Source organism: Ambystoma mexicanum, chromosome 7q (genome assembly GCF_040938575.1).
Source record: "Ambystoma mexicanum isolate Mex_15411 chromosome 7q, UKY_AmexF1_1, whole genome shotgun sequence".
Classification (NCBI taxonomy): Eukaryota; Metazoa; Chordata; class Amphibia; order Caudata; family Ambystomatidae; genus Ambystoma; species Ambystoma mexicanum.
Window position 1 is genome coordinate 750,162,977 of NC_090941.1, and position 25,516 is coordinate 750,188,492.

Genomic DNA, 25,516 nt, shown 5'->3' on the forward strand with positions numbered 1-25,516 from the left:
TCCGTGGTTCTGTCTTTCCTCGCCAGCTCCTTCACAGTGGGAGTGCCCCTTCATGCTTCTATGTTCAAGTCTTCGAGTTCGGGGGAAAAGAGAAATACTTGCTAGCATCGAGCACCACAATACAGGCATGGGGCAATAAGAACAAATTACTTACCCCTGGTAACTTTCTTTCGACTGGATGTTCCTTCCACATATTCCTCATCTTTGATATATTCAAGTCTGCTTGCAGCTTGCTTCGGTCGAGCGTCGTGCAGTGCCGAATCTTGGTCCTCTACGGTCTCCGTAGCGTCCTCTGTGACATCGACGCTGATATATATTGGCACGCGCGCTGACCGTTACTTCAGTTCTTCGTTTATTTCCCCTCCTAGTTTTTTTCCCCTCCTTAAGTAGCCTGCCTTTGAGCCCTTACATTCATACCCTCTAAGGATGCTCACCATAAAAAACTGCCTTTTTAGTGGCCATCGCATCTACCCGTAGGGTAAGTGAGCTACAGGCTCCATCTTCCAAACAACCTTTCACAACCTATTCCACGAATAAGGTAGTTTTAAGGGTTAAGTAATCTTTCTTGCCCAAGGTTGTGTCAGAATTTCATTTAGCACAACGTATTGTACTACGATCTTTTTATCCTCATTATCTAAGGAGGAAGAGAGACTTCATTGTTTAGACCCAAAGAGGGTTCTATGTTTCTAGATCACAAGGACTGCAAATATTCACCAAGATGATCAGTTTTTTATTGGTTATGCTGGTCGTAGATTAGGATTACCTGTCACAAAACAAACCATCTCTAGATGGATTGTTATGTGCATAACTGAGTAAGGATTCACCTGAAGGTGAAGAGCGCATTCTAATATAGGAGTGGAGGCTTCAACGGCTCTTGAAAGAGGTGTACCAGTGAGGGACATTTGCAGAGCGGTAACATGGAGGTCCCTGCATACATTTAGTAAATTCTACTGTGTAGAATTTTCACCATAACACTAACAAATAAAGTTAATTCTTAGCACCCTCCGCCAAACTCAAACTGCTTTGGGAGTCTATCAAAGATGAGGAATACGTGAGAGGACACAATACATTCCAAGAACAAGTTACTTACCCCTGGTAACGTTCTTTCGACTGGATGTTCCTCCCACATATTCCTCATCGCCCTCCCATCCATCCCCTCTTGCCTAGAATTTCCGTCTTACACCTTCCTTTCTCGCAACGTCAAGACTATCTCCTCCTGGAACACAGCAGGCTACCTAAGGAGGGGAAAAAACAGAACTGAGGTAACAGTCAGCATGCGTGCCAATATAGATCACCGTCGACGTCACAAAGTACGCTACAGAGACCGCCAAGGACCAAGATTCGACTCTGCACAACGCTTGACCCTATGAAAATAAAATACAGAAGCGTGCTGCAAGCAGACTTGACTATATCAAAGATGAGGAATATGTGGGAGGACACAATCCAATCGAAACAGTATTACCCCAGGTGGAGAGGGGTCCCCTATCCCCTCTTGACATGGTCATATCCCTGAACCTGTCAAACACTTCCTTTGGGACTATAGACCTCTTTCTTCCCCCTTCTTCCTTAATTCCAGAACGCCTCCTGGGCAGGACAAAAAGTCATCCAAAAACTCAGAGGTTTTAAGGTGACACAAACACTTCTTTCTTGGCGCGGTCTCTTTCTTAACCAATGCTGAAGGCATCTAGGTAATGGGTTTGTCCACTGTGACTCCGCTACCGGTACCCTTATATTGCCCTTAACAGGTGGGCGGGGGAGGGGACATTTCACATTGTACATTCACCAGTTCTGCTATGCTGCCAAAGTTGCTGCTGAAATACTATACCATGTCCAGACTCAAACCTACACTAACAAGCCCAAGCAGTAGTGGCTTGCCATTGGGCCAGAGGCAACTGGGCACCTCACCTTCTTTCAGCTCCAATTGTAGGAGACAAAGTTCTTAAGTGACATCGCCTTCCTCACTCCTGTACATTTTATGTCTTCTGCTGTGGTGAGTCCAAAGAGTCTGGTATGCGATTTTTCAGGATGGTGTATTAAAGTAAGAATTATAAGGCCTATGAGTATTCCCTAACTAGGTGCTTGCCAGTCTGTAGTGGAAGTCCAAATAAAGAAGTCTACTGATCAAAACGAGCGTCACTGACCCTACCACTATATAAACTAACTTAGGCTCGGAGAATGACTCCCTTCTCCTTAGGATAACTTCTTCGAGCAGTCTATGTAATTCTTTAAATGAGCTTTAGTATTTTTCGCCTTCTTTAGAAAGTTCCCTTAGGGATCTCTTATGAGGGTTCAACTCCTGGTTGTAGCTTTCAGAATACCCTGGGATACATTCGTTGTTTGGGATGTCCGTCTCCCTTGGTTTATTAAAGCTCAGTTCATAGTGGTCTTCCTGACCTGGTGTCCGCTTTACTACTACTGCCTTTTCCCAGGGAATTATTACCACTTGTTCAGCTTCTCAGTAACTCGCTCCTTTGTGTTATTGCATTTTAAGTTCATCAGGATTATGTTTTTCCCCCAAGGTATTGGAATCACGATGCTCCCTTTATTTTTTTTTAGCTTTTCAATAATCCGTTCTTTGGTATTATAGCATTTTAAATTATCTTCTTTCAAGATTAATTTTGTTTTGTAACCAACACGGAGATGAGCTGGCTGTTCGGTCTAATGATTTGCGCCTTCCACCAGTCACTCCCGTCCTTTGCCAGGGAACCATCCCGGGGGGGATGGGGGGGGAAGAGAGAGAGAGAGAGAGAGAGAGAGAGAGAGAGAGAGAGAGAGAGAGAGAGAGAGAGAGAGAGAGAGAGAGAGAGAGAGAGAGAGAGAGAGAGAGAGAGAGAATATATATATATATATATATGGAAGGTTAAACCCCCCACAAATTAACAAGACAACCAGCGGGAGAAGGTGGGGAAGACATCACCTTGCGTGGGGCGGGCAGTATGTGATATTTGTGCATTTTAAAGCCAACACAAAAACAGCCAGGAAAATAAATAAATCGCCCTTTTGTGCTGGGTCTTTAAAATGCAGAAAACTCACTTAGAACCCTCGGCATCCCGCTCATCTGGTTCGGACTGCTTGTTTTCACATTTTCTCTCTCCCAGTCTCCCTCTCTGGCCCCTCGAGGTTACGTTAATCAATGTACTTGTCTCAGTAGATTGGTTATTCTCATGTAACAGGACCTTCTTTTTCAGTAAGATACTGGCAGCAGAGTTTCTTCGTCCCAGTCTTGATTTGAAAAGGCTTCTGATATTTGGCAAAATCCCCGGTAGGCCATAATGTGTACAGCTTTAGTGAGTTCCCCACGGGAATGGGAGTCCTTGTCCCCTAATGGGGGAGTCTCTGTCAGTAAGATCCCACTTCCCTTTACCCGTAGGGAGGGTATTGCGGAGCAGGCTCACATCCCTAGCCTCAAAGGAAGGGGCTACCCCTTGGGGAGAAAGGACAAATTCCCTCGATTCGTCACAATGCATTGTCGATTCGCACCAGGGAGATGGCTGTCTGGGACAACCCCAGCTCACATGCACAGCAAAGGTTTGTCCCAGGCTCACGGAACAATGTGCCATGAGCCGGGCACAATCAGTAGCCGAGGGTGCTAAAGGGTGAGATAAGCATGCTGATTCCTCCCCCCCCCCACCTACAGTCACTGCAGAAGCAGAAAGGGAAGGGTAAAGTGAGGCAGATTGCACTGGGTCACTTCCCTTCTAGGTAAGACTAGTAGTCTAGCCCTGGCCAGAAGCAGAATAGCCTGTAAGAAGCAGAAGGGCCTGTAACACAGACTCTTGGTGTGCATGCCTGCTGTGGATGTGCAAAGGGGACTGCTTCAGGCGATGCAGGTGAGCATGTGGAGCTGGTGAATGTGTGCACAAAGAGCATGAAAACAAAGTTTAAACATCATTAACATTAATATATTTGGGAACTTTCAGCCTGTGTTTTATATGGCAATGCTGGCATAGATTGCGGGCACAGGCATCACGGATAGGTGCTGTGTAAAGAATAAGGAGGGAGATGAGACACATGAAGGCAGAGATGTAATCATAACTGGTTTATTCTGGAGTTCAAAAGAGGAAGGAAGAAAAAGTAAAGGTCAACATAAAATGGGACAGGGCTACTCGGCCCCAGCTTTTGGTATTCCTCAAATCCTCACCCAACAGTCCTCTCTGATGAGCAAGTTGCCTCCTTGGTCAATGGTTCTTTTAGCGCAGGCTACAACCTGCCAAGTTGACAGGTTGGCGAACGGCCTACAGGGGGGCTATGCAACTGAGCGGTGATAAATCTAAGCAAAACAGCGAACTAAAGGAGAATTAACTTACTCCATTTCCGTGAAAGTGCAGAAGCTAAAAAGGACCAACGGTCCTGATTCTCTAGTCTAGTTACAAAAACAAACAGCTGTCTGCAAATGGCAGATTGCTGCAAATCACTTAGTCTCTGTGAATGACATGTGGTGAGACACTCTTACAAACCCTAAGATTTCAACTTCAACGTGGCTTGGGGTCTTTCTTCATCTTGACTTGGCCTTCATTTTTAGCAGTGTCTTGATCTGTATCTTGATCCTGGAATGTCAGATGAGGCAACGGCCTCTAAATAGCTACGGGAGAAGCCACTTTCTGGGAACTCATGCCGTAGGTGATTTCTTTGTGGGTAAATCTGTTTGGTATTCTCCCCCTACCAGGTACGTATGGGGAGGAATAGTTCCCCCCCATCGGGTTCTCAATTTAAGCAAGATTTCTTTACTTGGATTGAAGACCTTGCAGCTCCCAAAATAAGCCCCCAACTGGGTTCCCGCTCACTTCATAGGGATGTTGGGTTATGGCCCCCTGCAAGGTCCTGGCACCAGTACCTCTCAATATTGCCCGTCCGCTCAATCTGGCGTTTGCAACGTAATAACCTCCCCTTGCTCACTTCCCCATGTCTGGTTAAACCACTTGGCCAAAACAGGTTCTGCCAACTCTCCACACTATAGCAACACTGTCACTCAAGAATGCATCCCATAACCCACCAACTCAGGAGGAAGCTTTGTGTGGCATGGTTGGCCATGGCTTCATGGTTCCACCTCCTCAGCAATTCTGTGGCCTGGGTTTGCACTTCTCTGTTGAGGATTTAATGTAAATGAGAATTGGCCTATGCATAGTGAGATCCAGTTTCTGGAAATGTTTAAATCCTGGAGAAAAGGGGCCTTTTTCCCCCCCAGAAAATCCCATTTTGAAGAAAAATTCAATATATTCACTACTTATTTTCTAAGCACCTTTAACAGAAGTAAATGTAATTCGCTACTTTAAAGAACATACCACGTATTATGTATAACTAGGTTTTCTCACAGAATTGCAATATTTGGTATATTTATTAAAGGACAAGAAAGAAATGCAAGTGAAAACTTCAGATTTTAACTTACTTTGTTGGTTAATAAATTGCAAATGAAACCCTGTGGCACCAATTCAGCCAGTTATGAATAGATTAAATGTAAATGATAGAGGATTGAAGTCCACATGCAGTGTTACTCATTCGTCAATGGCGAGACTTGCTGCCAAAGTTACCTTCTGTGTTGTAGCCATCTCCTCGTCGCACTCTTCACATAGACTGGCATCCACAAACCACTCTCTGGTATTGGTCAGTGCTCCTCTCAGTCTTAGTTTCACTTCTTGCATTGTGTGCTCGACCAGGAAATTCTCCTCCAGCTTCAGGCGGCTCTCATGTCGCTCCCTGCCACCCTCTCAGTTAGCTCTCCTCTCCTCTCCTCTGACCGACAGTACATCACATGAACATGGACAGTTAGGAAATACTCCAGATTTCTTGTGTTGCTTTTGTCATGCACAGTACTTACCACATAGCAGATCTAGGATTCCAAAAATTGTGTCATTTGTATAGATTATTGAATTTCCTACTGTAACGAATCGAGGGAACTCGTCACTTCTCCCCAAGAGGGGAAAGCCTCCCCCTGTGAGGCTAGAGGTGAGCCTGCTCCGAAACACCCTTCCTAGGGATCGAGACAAGTGTAAGCTCACTGGGAGAGACCCCCCTTTGGGGACAAGGACTCCCGCTCCCTTGGGGAACTCCCCGAGGCCCTCCATGGGATGGCTTATATGGACTTGGATAATACACCAGAGTGTTATCCGTTTCATGAAGATAAAGTGAACCAATATCAGCAACAAGAAACTGAGGACATCACTTTAAATCCTACTCTCCAATGGACCGAGCCAAGGAGGCTGACACGGAAGGATATTCCAGAGAACTAGTGAGAGAGGGCGGAGAGCCGAGAGGGACACGAATGCCGAGAGAACCTGGGGAAGTCCCCTTTACGGATAACATATAGAAGAAGGTGGAGTCATCATAGAACACGGAGCGCGCGTAAGACAGAGCAGCTCCGACCCAGAGCGAGAAATGCAGGGAGACCAGCAGGTCAGAGGGAAAGAAAACCAAGTCTGGTGGAAGAGAGTGTTCGGTGGTGGTGTGACATTGAAGCAGCCGTGGTGGGCAGTCGGCCCATACAACAACGCCAACACCACCAGTGGGAGGAAATCAATCCCAATCAGAGTCAGGGCACCAATAATGTTTAAAGACGAGAGCAAGGCACAGAAGAAGAGATCCTGTGGAAAGGAAGCCAAAGAGCTATAAATCAGACGAAAGAGAATCCAATGTCCGCCAGGTACCGGCTGTGTTTCCCCTGAACACAGAAGTTAATACCATGGGGAATAATGGAAGGACAGGAGGGCCTCAATGCAAAGCAAACTAAATTCATCCCAGTATTGGTGTGAAGGGAATGGGAAATTAATTAAGAAACCAGAACTGTTTTAATGAAATAGGAAGAAGCACAAGTACTGCAAAATGGGAGGGAAGAAAAGTTGGAAACTTCTCACGTTGGGAAAAGGGAAAAGACAACCCACCATCCCTTCCCCTCTCCCAGACCACCACCAGCATGAGAGAAGGCCTCCCCCACAAGGCTTGAAGATGTTTCACTAATGTCCTACAATACAGTCCAAGGGATTGGGTGTTGTGTTAAGATGGCCACCGACTTTTACTGCAAGGAGGCTTCTACCTCTGCTGTTGTGGTCGATGTCCCGCCTTTGGCCCGATCCAACTGGTCTCTAGATCAACCTGAACAGCAAGCACGATGTGAGCCGGCAGGCTCTGCCGTCTGGCCCTGCAAAAAAAGTCTGCCTCCTGTCTGTGCCTGTCCGGGCCCGACAGGCAATACCAACGACTGTATTCCATCACTAAGGTGTGCGCCCACTAGCATGACTCTTCCAACCTCTGACTCTCATACTTTGATTTCATTCAGTTTAATGACTGCTAATATGTTACCAACTCTGTTCACTCACAATTACTTCATAACAGAACACTTCTCTTGTCTTACCGATCACTCGTTCTCCCGACTGCAGGCAAGTGCCACACACTCCACTATCCTCGTTCAGATTTGGAGTAAGCAGGGCCTCTCCTCTGTTACCACATTGGTTTGCTGCGATAACGTTTACTGCCACTCAAACTGCACTTGCAACCCACAGGACCACGAGGAGACGCACCATCTGCGCATGCTTCCACTTAAACATCGCTGACTCTGCCTGTATTGTGTTTGTCTACAGGCCAGATGTAGCCTCCCGCATCGTGAGGTGAGGCTTTGCCAGCCTGTAGTCACACACCTATTTTGACTGTAAACCATTAACGTGTTCCTGCATTTTGCCCAATATACTATGCTCTTTCTTTTAACTAGCGCCTAGATGCCTCAGGGTTTGGTGCGCGCATATAAATGCAAAAAATAAATAAAATCCTTGATGGTAAAAAAGAGAATGTAAGAGGAAAATACACTTGGGGAGTACAGTTTAGTTAGTTTAGTTTCTTTATTTGTACCGCGCGCCAATCCCTGGGGTAACCTGGCGCTGGAGATACAGTTACAACATGGCAGAAATATACAATACAGACTGTGAAATAACAACAATAAGTGTGGTAGACCAGGTTACAAAATGGTCGACAAGGACATGCCGAGAAGAAGTACATTAAATAGAGTTTTTGTTGGAAAGCCATGTTTTAGTTTTGGCTCTAAAAGTCCAAAAGGGGGGGTTCTGTTCTAAGGTTTAGTGGCATAGCGTTCCATAGTTTGGCAGCTAGGACCGGGAAGCTGGCGACACCTGCTTTTTTTAGGGAGAATTTGGGAACGGAAAGGCAATGTGAGTATGGCGTTCTACAGTCTTCAGTCTACAGTCTTCTGACGGCAAGAAGACAAACCTCATACATGAAACAGCACTCTGGGAAAGGGTGAATTATAATTGTAAATTGAGTATTCAGAGTACACGAGAGCAGAACAATAAGGGGACCCGGAACCCTACAAGAGAGAGAACAAACGTGAATCGTACTAAGATAATTAGAGAGAAAGAGAAAAAGCAAACTACCAGTCCCCTAAGGGAGCTACAGAACTTAACTAAAGAGATTACCAAATAATATTTGCATTTGGTCTACTGAGTGGAACAGAGGACTCAAAACGGAATCCCTTTGAAAAACACAGCAACAAGGGGCTATTCCCCTGGTTTTAGATAGATTAGTGGCACAGTCAGATGGGTGAGATTTGGACAGTGGGCAGTCTTGTTTTGGACATTTACACTGATGGACTAGCACCTTAATTAGTAGAATAGGTAGGGAACACCTCAGTCATAGGGAAAGACAGGCCTTAATTTACTTTAAACAAACCTCACAGTAAAAATGTATTTTCCGCGTGCATGTCCTTCAGATCCTTGATCATAAGCTTTGCACTTTCCCGAAACGCAAAAGTACATATCCGCGCACACACCTACACCACATTTCATAAACCATTTATTTTGTGCATATTTATGTATTTAATAACGTATTCAATATATTATGAAGACAGTAGAATTGTGTTAATAGTAAGGTGTTCAGGATCCGATTAAAAAAAATACCTGCGGTGATAAAAAAGAAAATGTGTCACCTGCAAAAAATAAATAGGAGGGGCAGCATGGACAGTTCTGACCCTCTTCCCTGCCTCAATATTTTGGAATGAGCCAATCTAGCAGAGCAAGCCACTTGCAACTAAATCCTCACCAAATTGCATTGTGTGTTTTAACTGCACTAAACTAATCTTGAATAAAGCCTAGTACTTCAAAGTGTGTTCTTTTCATGGTTCCAGTTATCCAGCATCCTCACTACTGAACAGGGAAACAGTTTGAAAAGTTTCAGCTATTACACAGTTGAAGGAGCATGCAGCCGGTAGGACATGTATACAGACCAATGGGAAGAAAAGATACAAAAGATTATTTTAAGGTAAAACACATTTATTGGCCCTCCTTTTGGCTAGACCTTACCTAAACAAAGCATCCCAGTTAAGTTGGTTTCCCTTTCCCAAATCCGAATTCCGGTCCAAATGCAGAACTGTTTCAGGATCGCGAAGAAGGCGCCTGAACTTTTCAATTTCTTTCTGAAACAAGCAATTATATAAAAAAAAATAGTAATAAGTAATGGTTGTTAAGGAGTTATGCTCTTGTATACTACAGCAGGAATATACATTATTTCTGACCTTTCTCTCAGTTGCTTTGTCAGTTTCAAGATGGCGACAGCAACTAAAGAGCTCATGCAGTGCCAGATTCATGTTCAGCACTGCAGATCAACGGCCTGGATACGCTATAAATACACACAAATGCAAGAAGCATCATTAACAAGATACAAATAATAAATAACCTAAACATTAGCTGTACATATATAATCCTTTCATGATTAACACAGGCATAGACCATCAAACCAAATACAAATATAATAAAACATTTAATTGTTAAATATAAAAACAGGAACATAAAACATCTTGTATACCAATAAATCCCATCACAAGCATAGTGCACATTTAATTGAAGGTTCCTTACGAATATATTAACTATCTTTCTCACTTAGGACCTCTCAATTTCTTCTTTCTGAATACTTTTGCTTTCATAGTTTATGCATTAATTTAGCATAATAACTTTTAAAAGTAATTATTTGCTCTCATCTAGCCCTATAGATAAGGGGGTGTATCGACCATTTTGACTCCCTAAAAATAGGGAGATGCTCTCAAAAAATAAAAATAGGTATTAAAAATACTCCCAACTAAAAATGGTAACCAGACACGTAGGACCTTATGCCCCTGCTTTCACCCACACAGTTCCATTGATATGTTTGGGCCAATAGTGCACGTAAGTACCACAGGAAGAAACTACTATTATTACTGCCTAATTGGAGAAGTTAGCGTGTGTCTTTTAATGTGTACCAATAACAAGGTGCAAAGGAAATATTATTATTACAAACACTTTTCAGTTTTCCAGTTAAAACTGATTATTACTCACTTATAAAATACTCCCATTGGGAATTGGACTTACATTTTTACTCCCTAAAAAATCATTTTACTCCTAACTAATACTCCCACTTCAAAATCTTATCTGGAGCACTGCTCTCAACCCTTAATTTCGATCCCCTTTTTGAAGAACAACTTTTTTTATGGCTTGTTGATGTTTCTTTTTGCTTTTCATTGTCATTTCCTGCCGCGGTTGACGCCCTTCCCCCAAACTACCCCAAAGCTCTTCTGTGTTTCAAAATGGACTTTTGACTTAGTAAAGTGAGATGGATTTGGAGGAAGACATTTAAAAAAAAGATTTTTCAAGCCATTTTAAACCAGAGCATCTTTTCACATGTTCGATCATTAAAGTCAAACATTGGTAAAACCACTTATTTTTTAGGTTGGGCTATTAGGTGGCGCTGAAAGGGCTACCTTTAAAGTCGAAACTATTGTCATTAACATAAGAGCTTCAAACCTGGGCTTTGAATGAGGGTCTGTAATGCTTTTCCAATGGAGATATATTTGAGGAGGGATACACAGTTGTAATCGCTCCCATGTCCCTGCCGCTAGCCAATGTAATCCCTATGGCTAATCCCACCCTTTCCTGCCCATCTCAGAACGAGTTTTCTTAGCTCTTCGAAGGAGGCAGCCTAGATGCCTGTATCTAAGGAAGCTCTCTGGAAATGAGGCAAAACTAGCATCCATCTTTGGGAAAGATACCATGCATCTTCCAAATAAAATGAATATATTGTTTAAACTAGTTAAAGTAGACATGCTACGATTCCAAGATGGCGGCCGCGGCGAGGAGATGTTCGTAGAGGTCTCTCCAGCCGGGCCGCGATAATAAAGCACTCCAGAGAAGCATTGGGAGCGCGGTAACAGACCTCTCTCGCCCTGCGGTTCCCGGGAGATAGAGGGTCCCACCGGGATCGGGAGTGGAGGCAGAGTCGGGAGGGGGGGGTGCGCACTCGGTCCTGCAGTGCGTTCCCCAAGGAAGAGCTGGGTCAACACTCGTTTCGGCACGAATCTGCACGGGAGAGGCCATCGCCGGACCCGGAGTGCCCAGCAGGGTTGTAGGAGCTTAAACAGAGGCAGCGGGAAGAAGCGCTGACTAAGGAGAAGAGCAGAGCAGCTTCGGCCGTGGGGAGACAGCGGCCAGCCACGCGGGAGGACTGCGCTCTCTGGGAGATCCCTGCTGATGCAACCCGTCGGCGGAGAGCGGGGCCCCGTCCCCCCCATCCGGGGACGTACTCACCGGCAAACTAGGAGAGACCCTGCAGCCCCCCTGGGGGACACGGGGGGGGGGGGGGTGTACCGCAAAGCTGGGGAAGGAGACGCCTATGGTGGCGAACCGGCAGCCAACTCCCCCGGATCAGTTAAGTGGCTTTGGCGCATGGGGGTGTGTCATCATCATTACCCCTTTATCTTCCCACAATCAGCTGGGTGCAGCCCGGAGGGGACGAGGAGTCGGAGAAGGGCCTATATTAAAGGGGGAGCCTCAAAGAATCAGCAGAAAGGAAATCATCAGGGGCCCACCACCACCTCAAGGAAGACTACGGGTCATCAGGGCCCATACAAGGGAGGCGCGGTAAGGCACCAGCGGCTGGTTCCTGCGCTGCATACGGCAGCGAAGAGGAGTGGGCTGAGACTCCGAACAGCGGCGAGGGAACAGGGGCATCCCCCTCACCCCGTGGACATAGCCCCAAATCCGGCGCGCACTTATTAGTCTGTGGGCAGAGGTGTGCTTTCTGCAAGGGAGGTGAAGTCCCGAAGCCCCACAGCTCCAGTGCGGGGGCTTTAGCACCAGGGGCTTCAGAGGTAGCCCTGCAGAGAGGCAAACCCATTGTGGGTGGTGGAGAGACAGGACCAGCGGGGCTGCTTTTGTTCCCCCCCTGGTGGTGAAGTACGGCTGTTCACTTGAGGTTGGGCTGGTAGCAGAAGCCCCCGGGGGGGGGAGTGAGGTGGGGGAGCAACACCACGAAGTGCAGGTGCAAGCAGGGCAGAGGCATCGCCCCAGTAGTGGTTGGAGGTTCACAGTTGGAGCTTCAAATGTCCAGACCAAAGGGAAGGGGGCATCTGGGCCACAAACACAGTCTTCTAAACAGGATGCAAACCTGATCCTGATGTGGTCGGCCGACAACACTATCAGTACACGAGTGAGAATGCAGGCGGATGCATCCGAGGCACAGAGTCAGACCCCCCCCCCCCGCCCACAGGCAACTCAAATATCGAAGGAGAACATGCAGATGTGGTTCAGTGACCTACAAGACAAATTCATGACCACGGTACAAGATCAGTTTACTACCATAAGAGAGGATATGAAGCAGGCGGTCCAAGAACTGCGACTGGATGTCTAAAAGCTCCAAGAGCGCACCGATACACTAGAGAGAATCGTGCAAAATTTGGAAGACGAAGCGCTGCAATATAGCGAAACGCAAGACCAGCTGGTGCTGCTAACTCACAATTTAGAGCTTCAATGCGAGGACCTAGAAAAATCTGTCCCGCAGGTCGAATATCCACATAAAAAACATGGTGGAGGTGGTGGAAGATAAAGACCTAAAGACTGCGGTGCAAGAAGTTTTCAGAGACATTTGGCAGCGGAGGATGCTGAAGACATCAAAATTGACAAGGTCCATCGGGTGGGCCCTAAAAGGACAGGTGAGCGCCCCAGAGATATGCTGGTGGCGATGTCATTGTATCCCCAGAAAGAGCAGGTTCTGGAGGAAGACCAGGGGGGATGGACCACAAAGATGAATGGGGTGGAAATCCAGTTGTATCAAGACCTGGCTCTGGTGACACTTCAGAAGAGGAGGGCGATGGCCCCGGTGGTCAGGGGACTAGTGATGAGGAAGATTCGGTACAAATGGACCTTCCCTTTTGGATTGCTATTCTCCTGGGAGGGAAAGCATAGAAGGGTAACGTCTTGCGAGGAGGGTCTACAGGTGATGGGCATCCAGGAGGAGGATGGAACCGAAAAGTTCCAGCAGCCCAGGGTGGAACCTTGCAGGAAGCCATGGGAATGGAAAGAGGTGCACCGCAAGAGGAAGCAGTCGGGGGGAGGAAAACATTGACGGTAAAGGGCGCAGGACTTACATGTGGTTCGAGACCCTCGGGGGGGGTGAATTAACAGGACTGGAGAAGATGGAGGACATAAGCGATACAATGTACACAAAGGAATCGTGGCCCAGCGAGGGCTTCTCCGCCGGAATCACACGAGAAAGAAGGTAATGCAGGGTTTAGGCCTCCCTGTGGAGTTATTCCCGAGTTTGCTGAGGGTCAGGAGCGACGTGCCGTGCGCCCTAGCAACCATAGGTCCCTCGGCCCTCCTCAGGACAGTTGTTAGTTCGTTGGGGGGGAGGGGGGTTCAAGTTTGGGGGTAAGAGGGTGGGGAGGCAGTAAGGGGGGAGACAATCCGGAGGGAAGATTGTATGTGGGGTCCAAAGGGAGAGGTGGGCATCACTTATGGGGAAGTTGAGATCTTAACGTATAAAGTGCAAGGCCTAAATGCCCCAGTCAAGAGGAAGAAAGTAGAAAAGTTTCTAAGAAGGGAGAGATGGGACATTTTGATGATACAAGAAACACATATCAGACTCCAGGATAAAGCAAGACTGCGCCTAAGGGGTTACAAGTAGATAGTGTAATCCAATGCGTCATACAAAAAAGTTGGGACCTTGATTGCATTTCACGATGGGCTGAATCTGCAGCTTCACAATACTCAGGTGGACAAAATGGGGCGCTATGTATTCGCCAATGTATTAACAGAATCTGAATCTCACATTAGCCTTGGTATACGCACCTAATACGGGGCAGGATGGCTTTATGAGGGAGATTGTGGGGAAGCTGGAGGAATTTGCAAAAGGGGAGATAATTCTGGGGGGCGATTTGAACCAGGCTTGGAACCCCGCATTGGATAGGAGTTCAGGGGGCCACCAAGGTCTGGGAGCTCCATCAAAAAAACCTTAGCCAAAAAATGAATCACCTAGCACTTTGTGATGTGTGGCGGGAACTCAACTGCCAGCAGAGGGGATATACGTACTTCTCCCATGTATACAATTCAATGTCGAGGATTGATTACTTTTGGGTATCAGTGGGGTTAATGGGGGCGGTCCAAGGGATGGAAGTAGGTCCCATCTCTTTAACCAATCACGCTCCTTTATGGTTGGAAGTAAAGATTCCAGAGCGGAAGTTGTGGCTTTGGAGATGGGGACTCCCTCAAGAAATACTCCAGGATCCCACTCTAGGGAACTCTATTAGGGAAAAGATTGAGGAATATTGGGCCTACAACGACAAAGGCGACGTTAAGAAGGGTATAGAGTGGGAGGCCTTTAAGGCGGTCATGAGGGGTCATATGATAGCCCTGAAGGCATCCAAAGACAGGCAGAAGTACGCATGGGAGAAGGAGCTGGAAAAGAAGATGGCAGACATCCAATGGGAACTCACACGGAAACCCACCTCCCGCCTGAAGAAATCGCTAAGACATGTCCAGGGCCAATTAGATGTGCTCCGCACAAAAAAAGCGGAGGAGTCTCCTCCATCTCAGACACTGGTACTACATGAAGGCCAACAAAGCCGATAAGTACCTAGCAAGGCAATTGAGGGCCAAGCAGCAGGAACGCTTGATTAAGAGGCTATGAAATGCACAAGAGGAGACTTTAACCCGCACTAGAGACATGGGGGAGGTCTTTAGGGACTATTACCAGGAGCTGTACACCTCGGGTATTACAGTCAGCTCAGACCAGGATTCCTACTTAAACCTATTAAATATACCTCAATTAACAGATGAAGGGAGGGAGTCCCTGGAAGGAGAAATTAGGGAAGGCGAGGTATGGAAGGCAATAAGAGGGTTCCACTTAAATAATGCTCCAGGCCCCGACGGTTTCATGGCGGCCTTCTACAAGAAATACGCGGACATCCTAATTCCATTTTTAGCAAAATTATTCAACACCTTTAAGGAAGAGGGAAATGTGACCCAGTCTATGAATGAGGCCAAAGTACTGGTTTTCCATAAAGCAGGAAAGGACCAGACGCTCCCTAGTTCATACCGCCCTATTGCACTAATCAATTTAGACTCCAAGCTATACACAAAAATATTAGCATCTAGACTTTCTCCGCTTCTCCCCAAACTGATTCATAAGGATCAGTCAGGCTTCATCCCAGGTCGTCAAACCCATGATAATATTAGGTGAATAATCCACCTGGTAGAGAAGATTGGGATCAAGCAAACCCGGCAGCACTCCTGGTACTAGACGTTGAAAAGGCGTTTGACCGGGTAGAATGGTCCATGTTGTTTCAAACCCTAAGGAGTATGGGATTTGCGGAGCAATTCTTGAAAATGATCGAGGCCAATTATAATACCCCCTCCATTAGAATAGCCATGACTGGGGAACTCACGGACAGGGTGGAGTTAACGAGGGGCACCAAACAAGGATGCCTGCTGTCGCCTCTCCTGTATGCTGTCTTCCTTGAGCCTCTGTTGATAAGAATCAGAGAACTGCCCGCCATTGCAGGGTTAGAAATGGCTGGTCCGCAGCACAGGGTAGTAGCGTATGCCGACGATATGCTGGTCGCCTTATCGGATCCGGCTCGAACCCTTCCAGAAGTAATTCAGGAACTTGAGAAATTTGGGGCGATCTCTGGGCTAAAGATAAACAGAAACAAATCGGAAATACTAATCTTGGCAGGGGATAGTGGGGAGATCAATCGGGTGGCGACCTCCATAAACCTAAAGGAGGCGGGTAAAGGGATAAAATATTTAGGTGCAACCCTTACGGGCAGGATAGATGGTCTATATGGGGAAAACTACCCGGAACTCCTGGTGAAAGTTAAGAAGGACCTGGAGCGTTGGAACCCGTTGGCGATTTCCTGGTGGGGACACATAACATTGGTTAAGATGACCATCCTTCCAAAGTTGGTATATTATTTTCAGGGTATCCCGATTAGAGTCCCCAAATCCTTTTTCAGAACACTTGCAAAGGCGATCTCTTTATTTATTTGGAAAAAGAAGCCCCCCTAGGGTAGCCAGAGGAGTGCTAACAGCACAAATTCTGGAAGGGGGTATGTCTCTCCCGCACTTTCATAGGTACTATCAGGTGGCGCAACTGTGTGTTCTAAAATAATAGATGGGTGGGGGGAGAGGGAAAGAATCTGGGCAGAGCAAGATAGAGCAGTGGCAAGATCCCCTTTGGTGGAGCTACCGTGGAAAGGGAAACATTACAGACACCCTAATTTGCATATTAGTGAAGTTATGAGGGCCACGCTCGACGCCTCCGACGACCAAACGCGGAAGGCAACCTTGACTGGAGTGCCGGCCCCATTTACACCTATGTTTGGGAACCCAGACTTTCCGCCAGGAATGGAGAAGGGGGCGTTCAATAAATGGGAGATGGCAGGGTGGACGAAAATAGGAGAAATGATTCCGGACAAAGAGGTCAGGTCATTTGAGGACTGCATTAGGCATTTAAAACTTATAGAATCAGACAGATTCAAGTACGAGCAGCTCCGACACTGGCTGGCGATGCCAGCTATCAAACAGACGGCCTCGAGGGATCTCACCCTCTTTGAAAAGTACACCTTGACCAATTCGGGGTCAAAGAAACTGGTGTCGGCTCTGTACAAGTTTATCAATGTGCAGACAGAGGATATCAGATGGAGCTTTATGTTAAAATGGGAAGGGACCCTGGGGGAAACCCATCAGTAAGCCACAGTGGAAGGAGCTCTGGGGGAGCATTCCTAAACTGACCCGCTCAGTCCAAATGAGGGAAATGTGGGTGAAGGACGTTACGCAATGGCACTACACTCCGCAGCAGTTAAATATGATCTTCCCACAGTCGTCCAAACTATACTGGAGGAGTTGCGCGGAGGAGGGCAGTTGGAGACATATTTGGTGGGACTGTAAAGGGATTTAGGGTTTTTGGGCAGAAGTGAAGACCCAAATGCAGGGGAGGTTTCCTAATGTGGCCCAATTGGGTGAGGAGGTCTGGCTGTGTGGGATGAAAGACTGAGTAGCCAGGGAATACACAAAAGCACAATGGAGAAGTATTATGGGCCTTGTTATTGCGGCATGGGCAGCTATAGCCCAAAATTGGAAGCAACGAGACCCTCCACTAGTGTTTAGCTGGCTTCCGAAGGTGTGGACACTTGTATCAATGGAAAAATTAACTCATACACTGCAAGGCTCAAAGGGATCTTTCTCGAAAGAATGGGGGGTAGTGCTGGAATATCTCCAGTCAGACTATATGGTGCAATGGTGCCCACACAAAATCAGGATTTTTGACATATTCGATGCATGAGCAAACTCCACACTCCAAAACTCCAAACTTCCCACAACTTTGGGGAAGTCCTCCGGAGGGGGGTAGGGAGGGGAAGAGTTGGGAAATGTTATGGTTTTTGCTGTTCAGTATGTGTAAACAAAAACATTAAAAAAACGTATTGGTCAGAGGTGCTTAGTTGGATCAGGGAGGTGGGGGAGGGGGGACTACCCGCTAGACCCTCTCCTGATGATATTTGGCTTACAACAAAGGGATGAGCTCTGGGAGAAATTACCGGACCTGACACACTCTCTTTTGCTGGCAGCCAGAGCGGCATGAGCCAGAACCTGGAAAAGAGCAGCCCTCCCTACAAAAAGGGAATGGGTGGCAGTGGCCAAGGACATCTACTTTATGGATAGACCAACGGCCGTGATACATGGCTCAAGTGTGCAGATATAAAATGCCTGGCTACAATTCACAGTGGCGTTTGTCAACACAGAGGATGGGTCCAGAGGATAACCCGAACTCTCTACTCGGCCCGAAACTATCTTTTGCATAGAACACATTGCATAAGACTCAGGAGAGTCGATTACACATAGACGGCCATAGGCCCGGTTGGCGCTGCCCAAAGAGGTGAATCTTGAAAAGCGGACGATGTTGCTCCTTTACTTTTGATGTAACAAATAACAATCCCATCATTTCTCAGCAGGAAGAATAGATTTTGACCTCATTGTGTAATGTCTCCCTTGAGAAATGCCAAGTCATCAAAAGGGGACCTGTTTTATGAGTCAGAGTCGAATATATAAATGCAGGCTGCCATAGCCCTTCTGAAAGATATTTTAGTTGTATCCTTAATATTTCTTTGATGCTGAGTGACCGCGTTATCCTGTCTTCTTTTCGGTGTGCCGGGACACTCCCCATTAAGGAACATGTCGGAGTTACAATCCAATGTTTCCTGGTTTCGGTGGTGCTTCCACCAACCGAAACTGTTGCATTAGAGTACAGTTAGGGAGAAATGGCATACGAGGAGGGACACAATTTAAAACATTTCTTTTTGGCTTATGTGTAAGTATTAGATATTTGCCAGGCACTGCTATTAGATGCCCATTTACTCGCATTATTTTGCACCTGCTACCTTCAATGGCAGTTAATACCACTACAGTCACAACGGAAGGGCCTAGCAAGTGCCTTTCCCATGCCTAAACAAAAGCCCAAACCGTTGGCATTGCCAATGCTCGTTTAATTTGTAGAAACCTGTGCCGGGACTATTTTGGGATTTTTGTCGGAATTACCATGCTAGAGACCACAAGCCCCAGAATGCAAAGATAAAATTTGCACTGGACTAATATCTCCCGAATGAAATGGGGCATGTTGCCTTGTATGCTACATGTTAATACATGTTAATATGTTTGACAATAATGAAGAATGTTTGCTGCTATTCATAGAACATTACAAACTAAGGATTGAGTTTTTTCTTTCCTGTACCACCCTGAATTTGCTTTTATTCATTTTTTTATTGTTGGAGTACATGTGTAGTGCATTGCCATTGTATAAGAGTAACATTGGGAAATGCCACCGACAGTGGGTGGCGGAGACACAGGGGGGAATGTCCCGCCCATGGATAGAGCAGGGCACGAACGACAGAGGGATATTGGAACACATGTCCACGTTTTAGCGGCCAAATACAAAGGTAAAAAGCTTCAGAAGAGGAAAGAGATTTTAGAGTTATGGAAAATGGTAGAGGGCTTACAGGACAATGATGAGTGCAAGTCCCAGTGTGGCAGCAGCCCCACGCCCCGCGTGTTGGTCAACCAACAGCCCGAAAAGGTACACAGCCACCCGCTCAGCACCCTCTCAGCCACGGGATACACTAACCCAACCTATGTGCTTTCACCCGCCACAACACCACGCCCATACCAAACACCTCCTAACACTACAACATTGCGGGATAATAAGCCACAGAAAGACTTAGAAGAGGCATTAGAAGCAGCACAAGCAGAATTGGCACAGTTGAGAGCCTTCGGGGAAGGGAGGAGCATACCACAGTGTTACTTGGACAAGTGGAGGGCCAGAGATATTTTGTTTAGATTGGACAGCGCTTCAATAAAGTACATGCACATTGAGAAGGGGAAGGGTAGCGACCGAGGAGCGGAGCGTGTGGGTTATGGGACAGTGAGGTCGGACAGAGATGCAGATACAGACTTGCGGGAAGGACATTGGGACACCATGGATGAACTAGAGGATGAAGAAGAGGCACAGGCGGCACCAGATACTACCCCAAGGGAAGAGAGCTTGTGGCCTGTGCAGTTGAGGAACAGATTTGCGTGGGTTGCAGTGGCCAGGAAAAAGGGAAGTGATGAACGGAGAGCAAAGCGAGGAATAGGCACGCTGCTGCCATTATTGGAAAAAGGCCCCGGGAGGGCGCAGTATGAACCCTGGGCCCAGATGGATAAGAGCAACTCCATTGAAGGGCTCCCACCGCTCACTGCGTGGGCTGGGGAATGGATATGCATTTTAGAAGCAGACCGCTGGGATCCCTTTAGCTGTGGGAGACATAAGCTAGCTTGTAGCAATTGTGGGAGACCAGGCTGGAGAAGTGTGTGTTAAGGCAGGATATCCAAGAGTTAAGCTAGATGATACACATGACAGGGCACCCTTTAATGTCAGAGCGGCAAGCATACCCAGACTTGCCAAACTTGTGGTGCATAATGCATTACACAATGGGGGATGATGAAGACCTAGCTCAGTAAATTTCAAAAGTGCAGGAGATGTTGGGAGTGGAGACGGAGACCAGTGGGACAGATCAGTACCTCTTTTCAATTTTATCAAAAGGGGGGTTCCCCAAAGAGGTACAGAATGTACTTGAGAAAATAGTGGGTCTATGGAGGCGAAATACAGACTATAATTCTACACCACTGTAACCGGATTAAAGAGAGAGAGAGAAGGAAACGACGCAAAAGTTGCAGGCGGAGGAAGCGAAACTGGTACAGAAAAAGCTAGCAAAAATAGCACTTGAAGGGACGGTAACAGTAGTCACACAAACAGAGTTGGCATCACAGAAGGATGTAAGAATAGCAGTGTTCTGGCCAGGCGGAAGGGCAAGGGCAATGGAACGGTGGACCGCAACAGCAGTATCCTGAGTGGTATCAAGGAGGTCAGCAGCACGGAAGAGGAGGGGGCTTTGGAGGAATGTGGCTGAGAGGGAAAGCAGGACCATTTCAGTCTAGAGGGTGCAGGAAGTGGGGTCACTTTTTGAGGGAATGCAGAAGTAGGATGAGCGTGGGATACAATCCATATGCCCCTACTGGCCCAGTGCAAAAACACTTCCCTGTGCCACCTATGGCCACGTCCATACCATACGAAATACACTAGGCATACACAAACACACTTACCTCCACGGCTCCCACAGACAGCTGCCTACCCTGTCCCATGTCCAAACGCGAGCAACCCTGCAAAACTAATCGTACAGGGTGCCTGTGCCTGCAAATAACGCTGTCCCAAATGTGACAGTGGCACCGTATCGGGAGGGGTGGTTGTCGTAGGAGGAAACCTTTTCACGTTCCCGGGTACCATTACATATACTGACTAGAACAGCACACAGAAAGTCTTTGTGTTCCCAGTCCAATCCATGATACCCACCCTGACTAGGAAGCCTTGGTGGGCGCTGAGATAGTTAACAAGCAATTCATTGTGGTCGACAAGAGTGCCACCAAATCAAGCATCAGTGAGGGAAACTTCACACTATCAGGTAAAACTCTCGACACGCAAGGCTTCTCTGGGGCTATCGCCACAGTTCCATACACAGAAGTAGCGATCAAAATAGGAGGAAAAATGGTACGTGCACACTTATTATATTCAGAGACCTGCCTAGTCTATTGGCTCGGACGTGACCTCCTGAGAAAACTGAACAGGATCATCTCCTTTACAGATCGAGGGATAGTATGTGCCATTCCAGGGATGTGTACAATGAGAGTAATGGTGATCATTCATGGCAGGGGAGGAGAGGTGGTCGTTCGTGGCATTGGTAGAGCATGTTGGCGGGTACCATCTGATTTTATTTTTAGGCCCGTTGTGACCCCAGAACCAGCGGCATGGTCGAAAGTCTCAGTAGATTTACAAGGCCTAGTGGTATCTACGGAAAGGATTGTGATTGGAACAGATCCAGATGGGTGAGAGTGGTGCACTGTGTTGTGCATCGACACTACGGTGCCCCTAAAGGAAGTTACAGATGCAGAATTGTTTGAGGATCGGGTTGATGATGGAGAGATAGTGTTGGCTATTTGTATCACTTGTGAAAGCATGGTTCAATATCGTAGGGTACAGTGTTCTTTGATGGCCCTTGTTGCCCTGTCGTCCTTCACTGAAAAAGATCTAGAGCAGGTCCTGCAGCGATTTTGGACAGCCATCACCCACGATATAGTACTTTTGCAGGAAGTTCTACCCGTAAGAACAACACTCAAAGCAGGCACAGTACTGCTCCAAGTAAAGCAATATCCCTGGTCTAAAGAAGCAGAGGAAGGAATACGGGACACCATTATCGCAACTCCTCAACCAGGCGATTATTGTAGCCTCCACTTCCCCATGTAACACGGCTATATACCCAATAAAAATGGCAAACGGGGGGGGGGGGAGCTGGAGAATTATCCAGGATCTCTGCCCCCTAAATGACATTGTGCAGGCAGAATGTCCTGTAGATCCTAACCCTGCAACCATTTTGTGCAGCATTCCCAAGCAAGCACCACATTTCACAGTGATGGATTTGAAGAACACCTTCTTTTCCATAACCCTGCACCCAGATTCACAATAACTCATTGCGTTTAGGCATGGCGGAATGCGGTTCGAACAGACAAGACTGCCACAAGGGTATTGCGAATCCACCAGAATATTTAACAATCTTTAACAATCTTACATGCTGACCTAGGAAACATACAAGTGCCCAGTACAATCATTCAATATGTGGACCATCTGCTAGTGTGCAGTCACAGTGAACAACAGTGCCGAAGTGACTGTGTCACTCTCTTGCAGCGGGGATACAAAGTACACAGAGCTAAACTACAGTACTGTCTCCAAGAAGTACTCTATTCGGGGCAATTCATATCTGTTCATGGAAAAAAAACACCAGAACGTGCCGCAACAGTGTGCAGTGCTCCCCAGCCACAAACGGTTAAAGAAATGCAGAAATTCCTCAGGTTGTGTAATAATTGCAGGGCATGGATTTTAGATTACGCTGCATACATCAGGACCCTGCTGCAGGGCCTTAAATAAGCACAAAAGACAGACAAAAAGATAGTGTGGCCAGAGGACATGTTTACCAGTTTCAATGAACTAAAGAGGTTATCTGGACGGCACCAGTGCTAGCAAGCCCCGACTACACCCATGAGTTATATCTGTTTTCCCATTCTAAAATGGTGAAATTATGACTGTGGTGCTCACACAGAAAAGTACTATGAGCCACAAGCCATTGGCCTACTACAGTGGAGTGCTAGACTCAGTAATACAGGGTCAGTATCCACTGCCGCTGCATTTGCCATTGAAAAGAGTTGCACAATTGTCATGGGCTGTTCTGTAACACTGTATGTGGAACATGCAGTATTTGCTATCTTCAAGTAATCAAAATCAACTCTCACCGACACCGGGCATCCGCATATAAGGTCATTTTGTCCAGCCCACACATACACATAGTACGATGCAAGACTGTACACCCTGCCACATTTCTCACAGAGCTGTGTACTGACGAAAACCTTTGCGAGGCACGACTGTGTGACATTTGAGGGAGAAGAAGAGAAGATACCAAAAGCAAAAGACTGCCCACTCGAGGAGGGGGCGGAGGGGTGGGGATTTCTCTTTGTTGATGGGTCAACAACTACTGACTAGGGGATTGGCCTGAGGCATACTGGTGCAGCGATTGTCCGCCTGGTGGACGGAGAATATAAAGTGATTGTGTAAAAGAGACTACCCATGCACTATTTGGCTCAAGTGGCAGAGCCTGTAGCGCTTATCGAGGCGCTTCTAGCATCCCAATGGGGCCGCGTGCCTGTTTACTTTGACTCAGTCTATGTCACCACTACGATGCATTCAGGGTTGGCATGATGGAAGTGTTTAGGGGGGTGACGGGTCCCCCTGTACAACACTCCAAAACGGCGGTGGTAAAATGCACCACCCATACCAATGACAGACAAGGTCTCACTCGGTAGCACTGCTGCAGACGTGGTGGCCAATCAAGCAGCATATCTCCCTGTGCCCAGTGTTTCAGAAAACCCAGTGATAGCACAGAGACTAGCACAATACCTGAATCCTACAACTCTTTACCAATCGCACAGATTATTGAATTGCAGGGCCCTGGCCCACAGGAAGAGAATGACCTGTGGCAGAAAAAAAGAGGGTGTAAGCAGTCCCCAACCAATTTATTGTGGCAGTAGGAAATAATAGGCAAAGGGGTCATGGCACATGAGCTGCTACTGGTCACTTTCGTCCATTTGCACCATCCATCTAATGTGTCAAAAAACAATATTGCCGCAGATTTACAGGAGGACTTGTTTGTCCCCAATCTGCAGGAGATACGGACTCAAATGGTAATTAAATGCACTACCTGTCAATCTTACAATACCTGTCAAACCTTGTGAACTATTTGAGATACCCTGCCTCGCCCAACTGGACCATTCCGCGAGTTGCACATAGACCACGCGTACATGGGTGAAAGATATAATCGATACCACTAGGATTGTGATCGCATGTCCCTTCTTCCAATGGGTGGAGGCAGGTCCTTGTGCACATCCAGATGCCAAATGTGCGACCACATTTTTGATCAGAGAGGTTTTCCCTTGTTAGGGAGTGTGCAATGTATTAAGATCAGACAATGGCACCCACTCTTTTAGCATCAGATATGCACAATTTACCACCCCCAAGCCATCGAGGTTATAGAACAGATAACCAGTCTATTAAAAAGCAAATTGTCAAAACTGTACACCATGTTAAAGAGGAACTGGATGCACCGTTTGGTCCTGGCTTTGTTTAGCATGCGCACACAGCCCTGTAAGGATCACCATTTATCACCAAATAAGGTGGTAACCGGGCGGTGAATGCACTCCCCAATCTCCCATCAGATCAGGAGCGCTTCAGACGCTCACAGGGCTGCATCGGTTCTAGGGGACGAGTTTCGAGATTACCTTTCTGCCTTAACAAAAGCAATACAATGTATTTCTCAACAGACAGCACCACCATGGTCTGAAGAGCCAAGCAGCGCTGCATATACCTCGGTGACGTCACCACCACTCCAGCTCTCATCAGGCGACCTGATTTACATGAAGAATTTCTTCCGCAGATGGAGTGAGCCTAGGTACAACGGTCCCCTCACCGTAGTCTATGCCACTCTTATGGCGTTACGGTTAGGGAGCTGCGGTATTGGATACATCTTTTGGATGTGCCAAAGGCACCCCATGCCACACACCCTGTACAGGTGTATACAAATTAAATGTGTGAAAGCTGTACCATTGATTGATTTATCTCATATATTAATGTTCTTAAGCTTATGTGCATAACAAGTTGCAACTCCCCATTGTTTTACAATATGCGTTTTTTCATAACATGTTTATTTTTATAAATTGTTGATGCTGCTATGCACAAGTTGCACTTTCCTTTTATCTTCACCTGGACTTCTGCAGCTGTCTCTCTCTCTCTCTCTCTTTCTGTTTGCCATACATCTTCCTTCCTTTTATTGACATAATGCAGTCACATGCAAAGTTATTTGGGAAAGGTGCACTATTTACATTCGCCTAAAAATGGTGAGGTTCCCAGATTTTTCTCAACCTACACCTGTGTCACGCATTGTGTCTCGCATTGTATCGCGGGACTGTTAGCTTTATCTATGTTTGGATTGGTTATATATTTAGGATGTCACTTTATATGGGGAAAGCATATTAAGGGTGGGGGGGACAGAGTAAGCCCAATGCTAAGATTTTTTTTAACACATGTC

At 46.7% G+C, this 25,516-nt stretch overlaps 1 protein-coding gene across 3 annotated transcripts in view; it reads right to left on the reverse strand.

The window, feature by feature from the left end:
• ATM (ATM serine/threonine kinase) overlaps positions 1 to 25,516 on the reverse strand; it is a 3,046,976-nt gene that overhangs the window by 2,943,834 nt on the left and 77,626 nt on the right. For all 3 annotated transcript variants that reach the window (XM_069640412.1, XM_069640413.1, XM_069640415.1), the window contains 2 exons: positions 9,512 to 9,615; positions 9,300 to 9,412 (listed from right to left, as the gene is read on the reverse strand). In XM_069640412.1, the coding sequence (XP_069496513.1) occupies positions 9,300 to 9,412; positions 9,512 to 9,583 (185 nt within the window). In that variant the 5' untranslated portion in view covers positions 9,584 to 9,615. The remainder of the gene's footprint in view (positions 1 to 9,299; positions 9,413 to 9,511; positions 9,616 to 25,516) is intronic.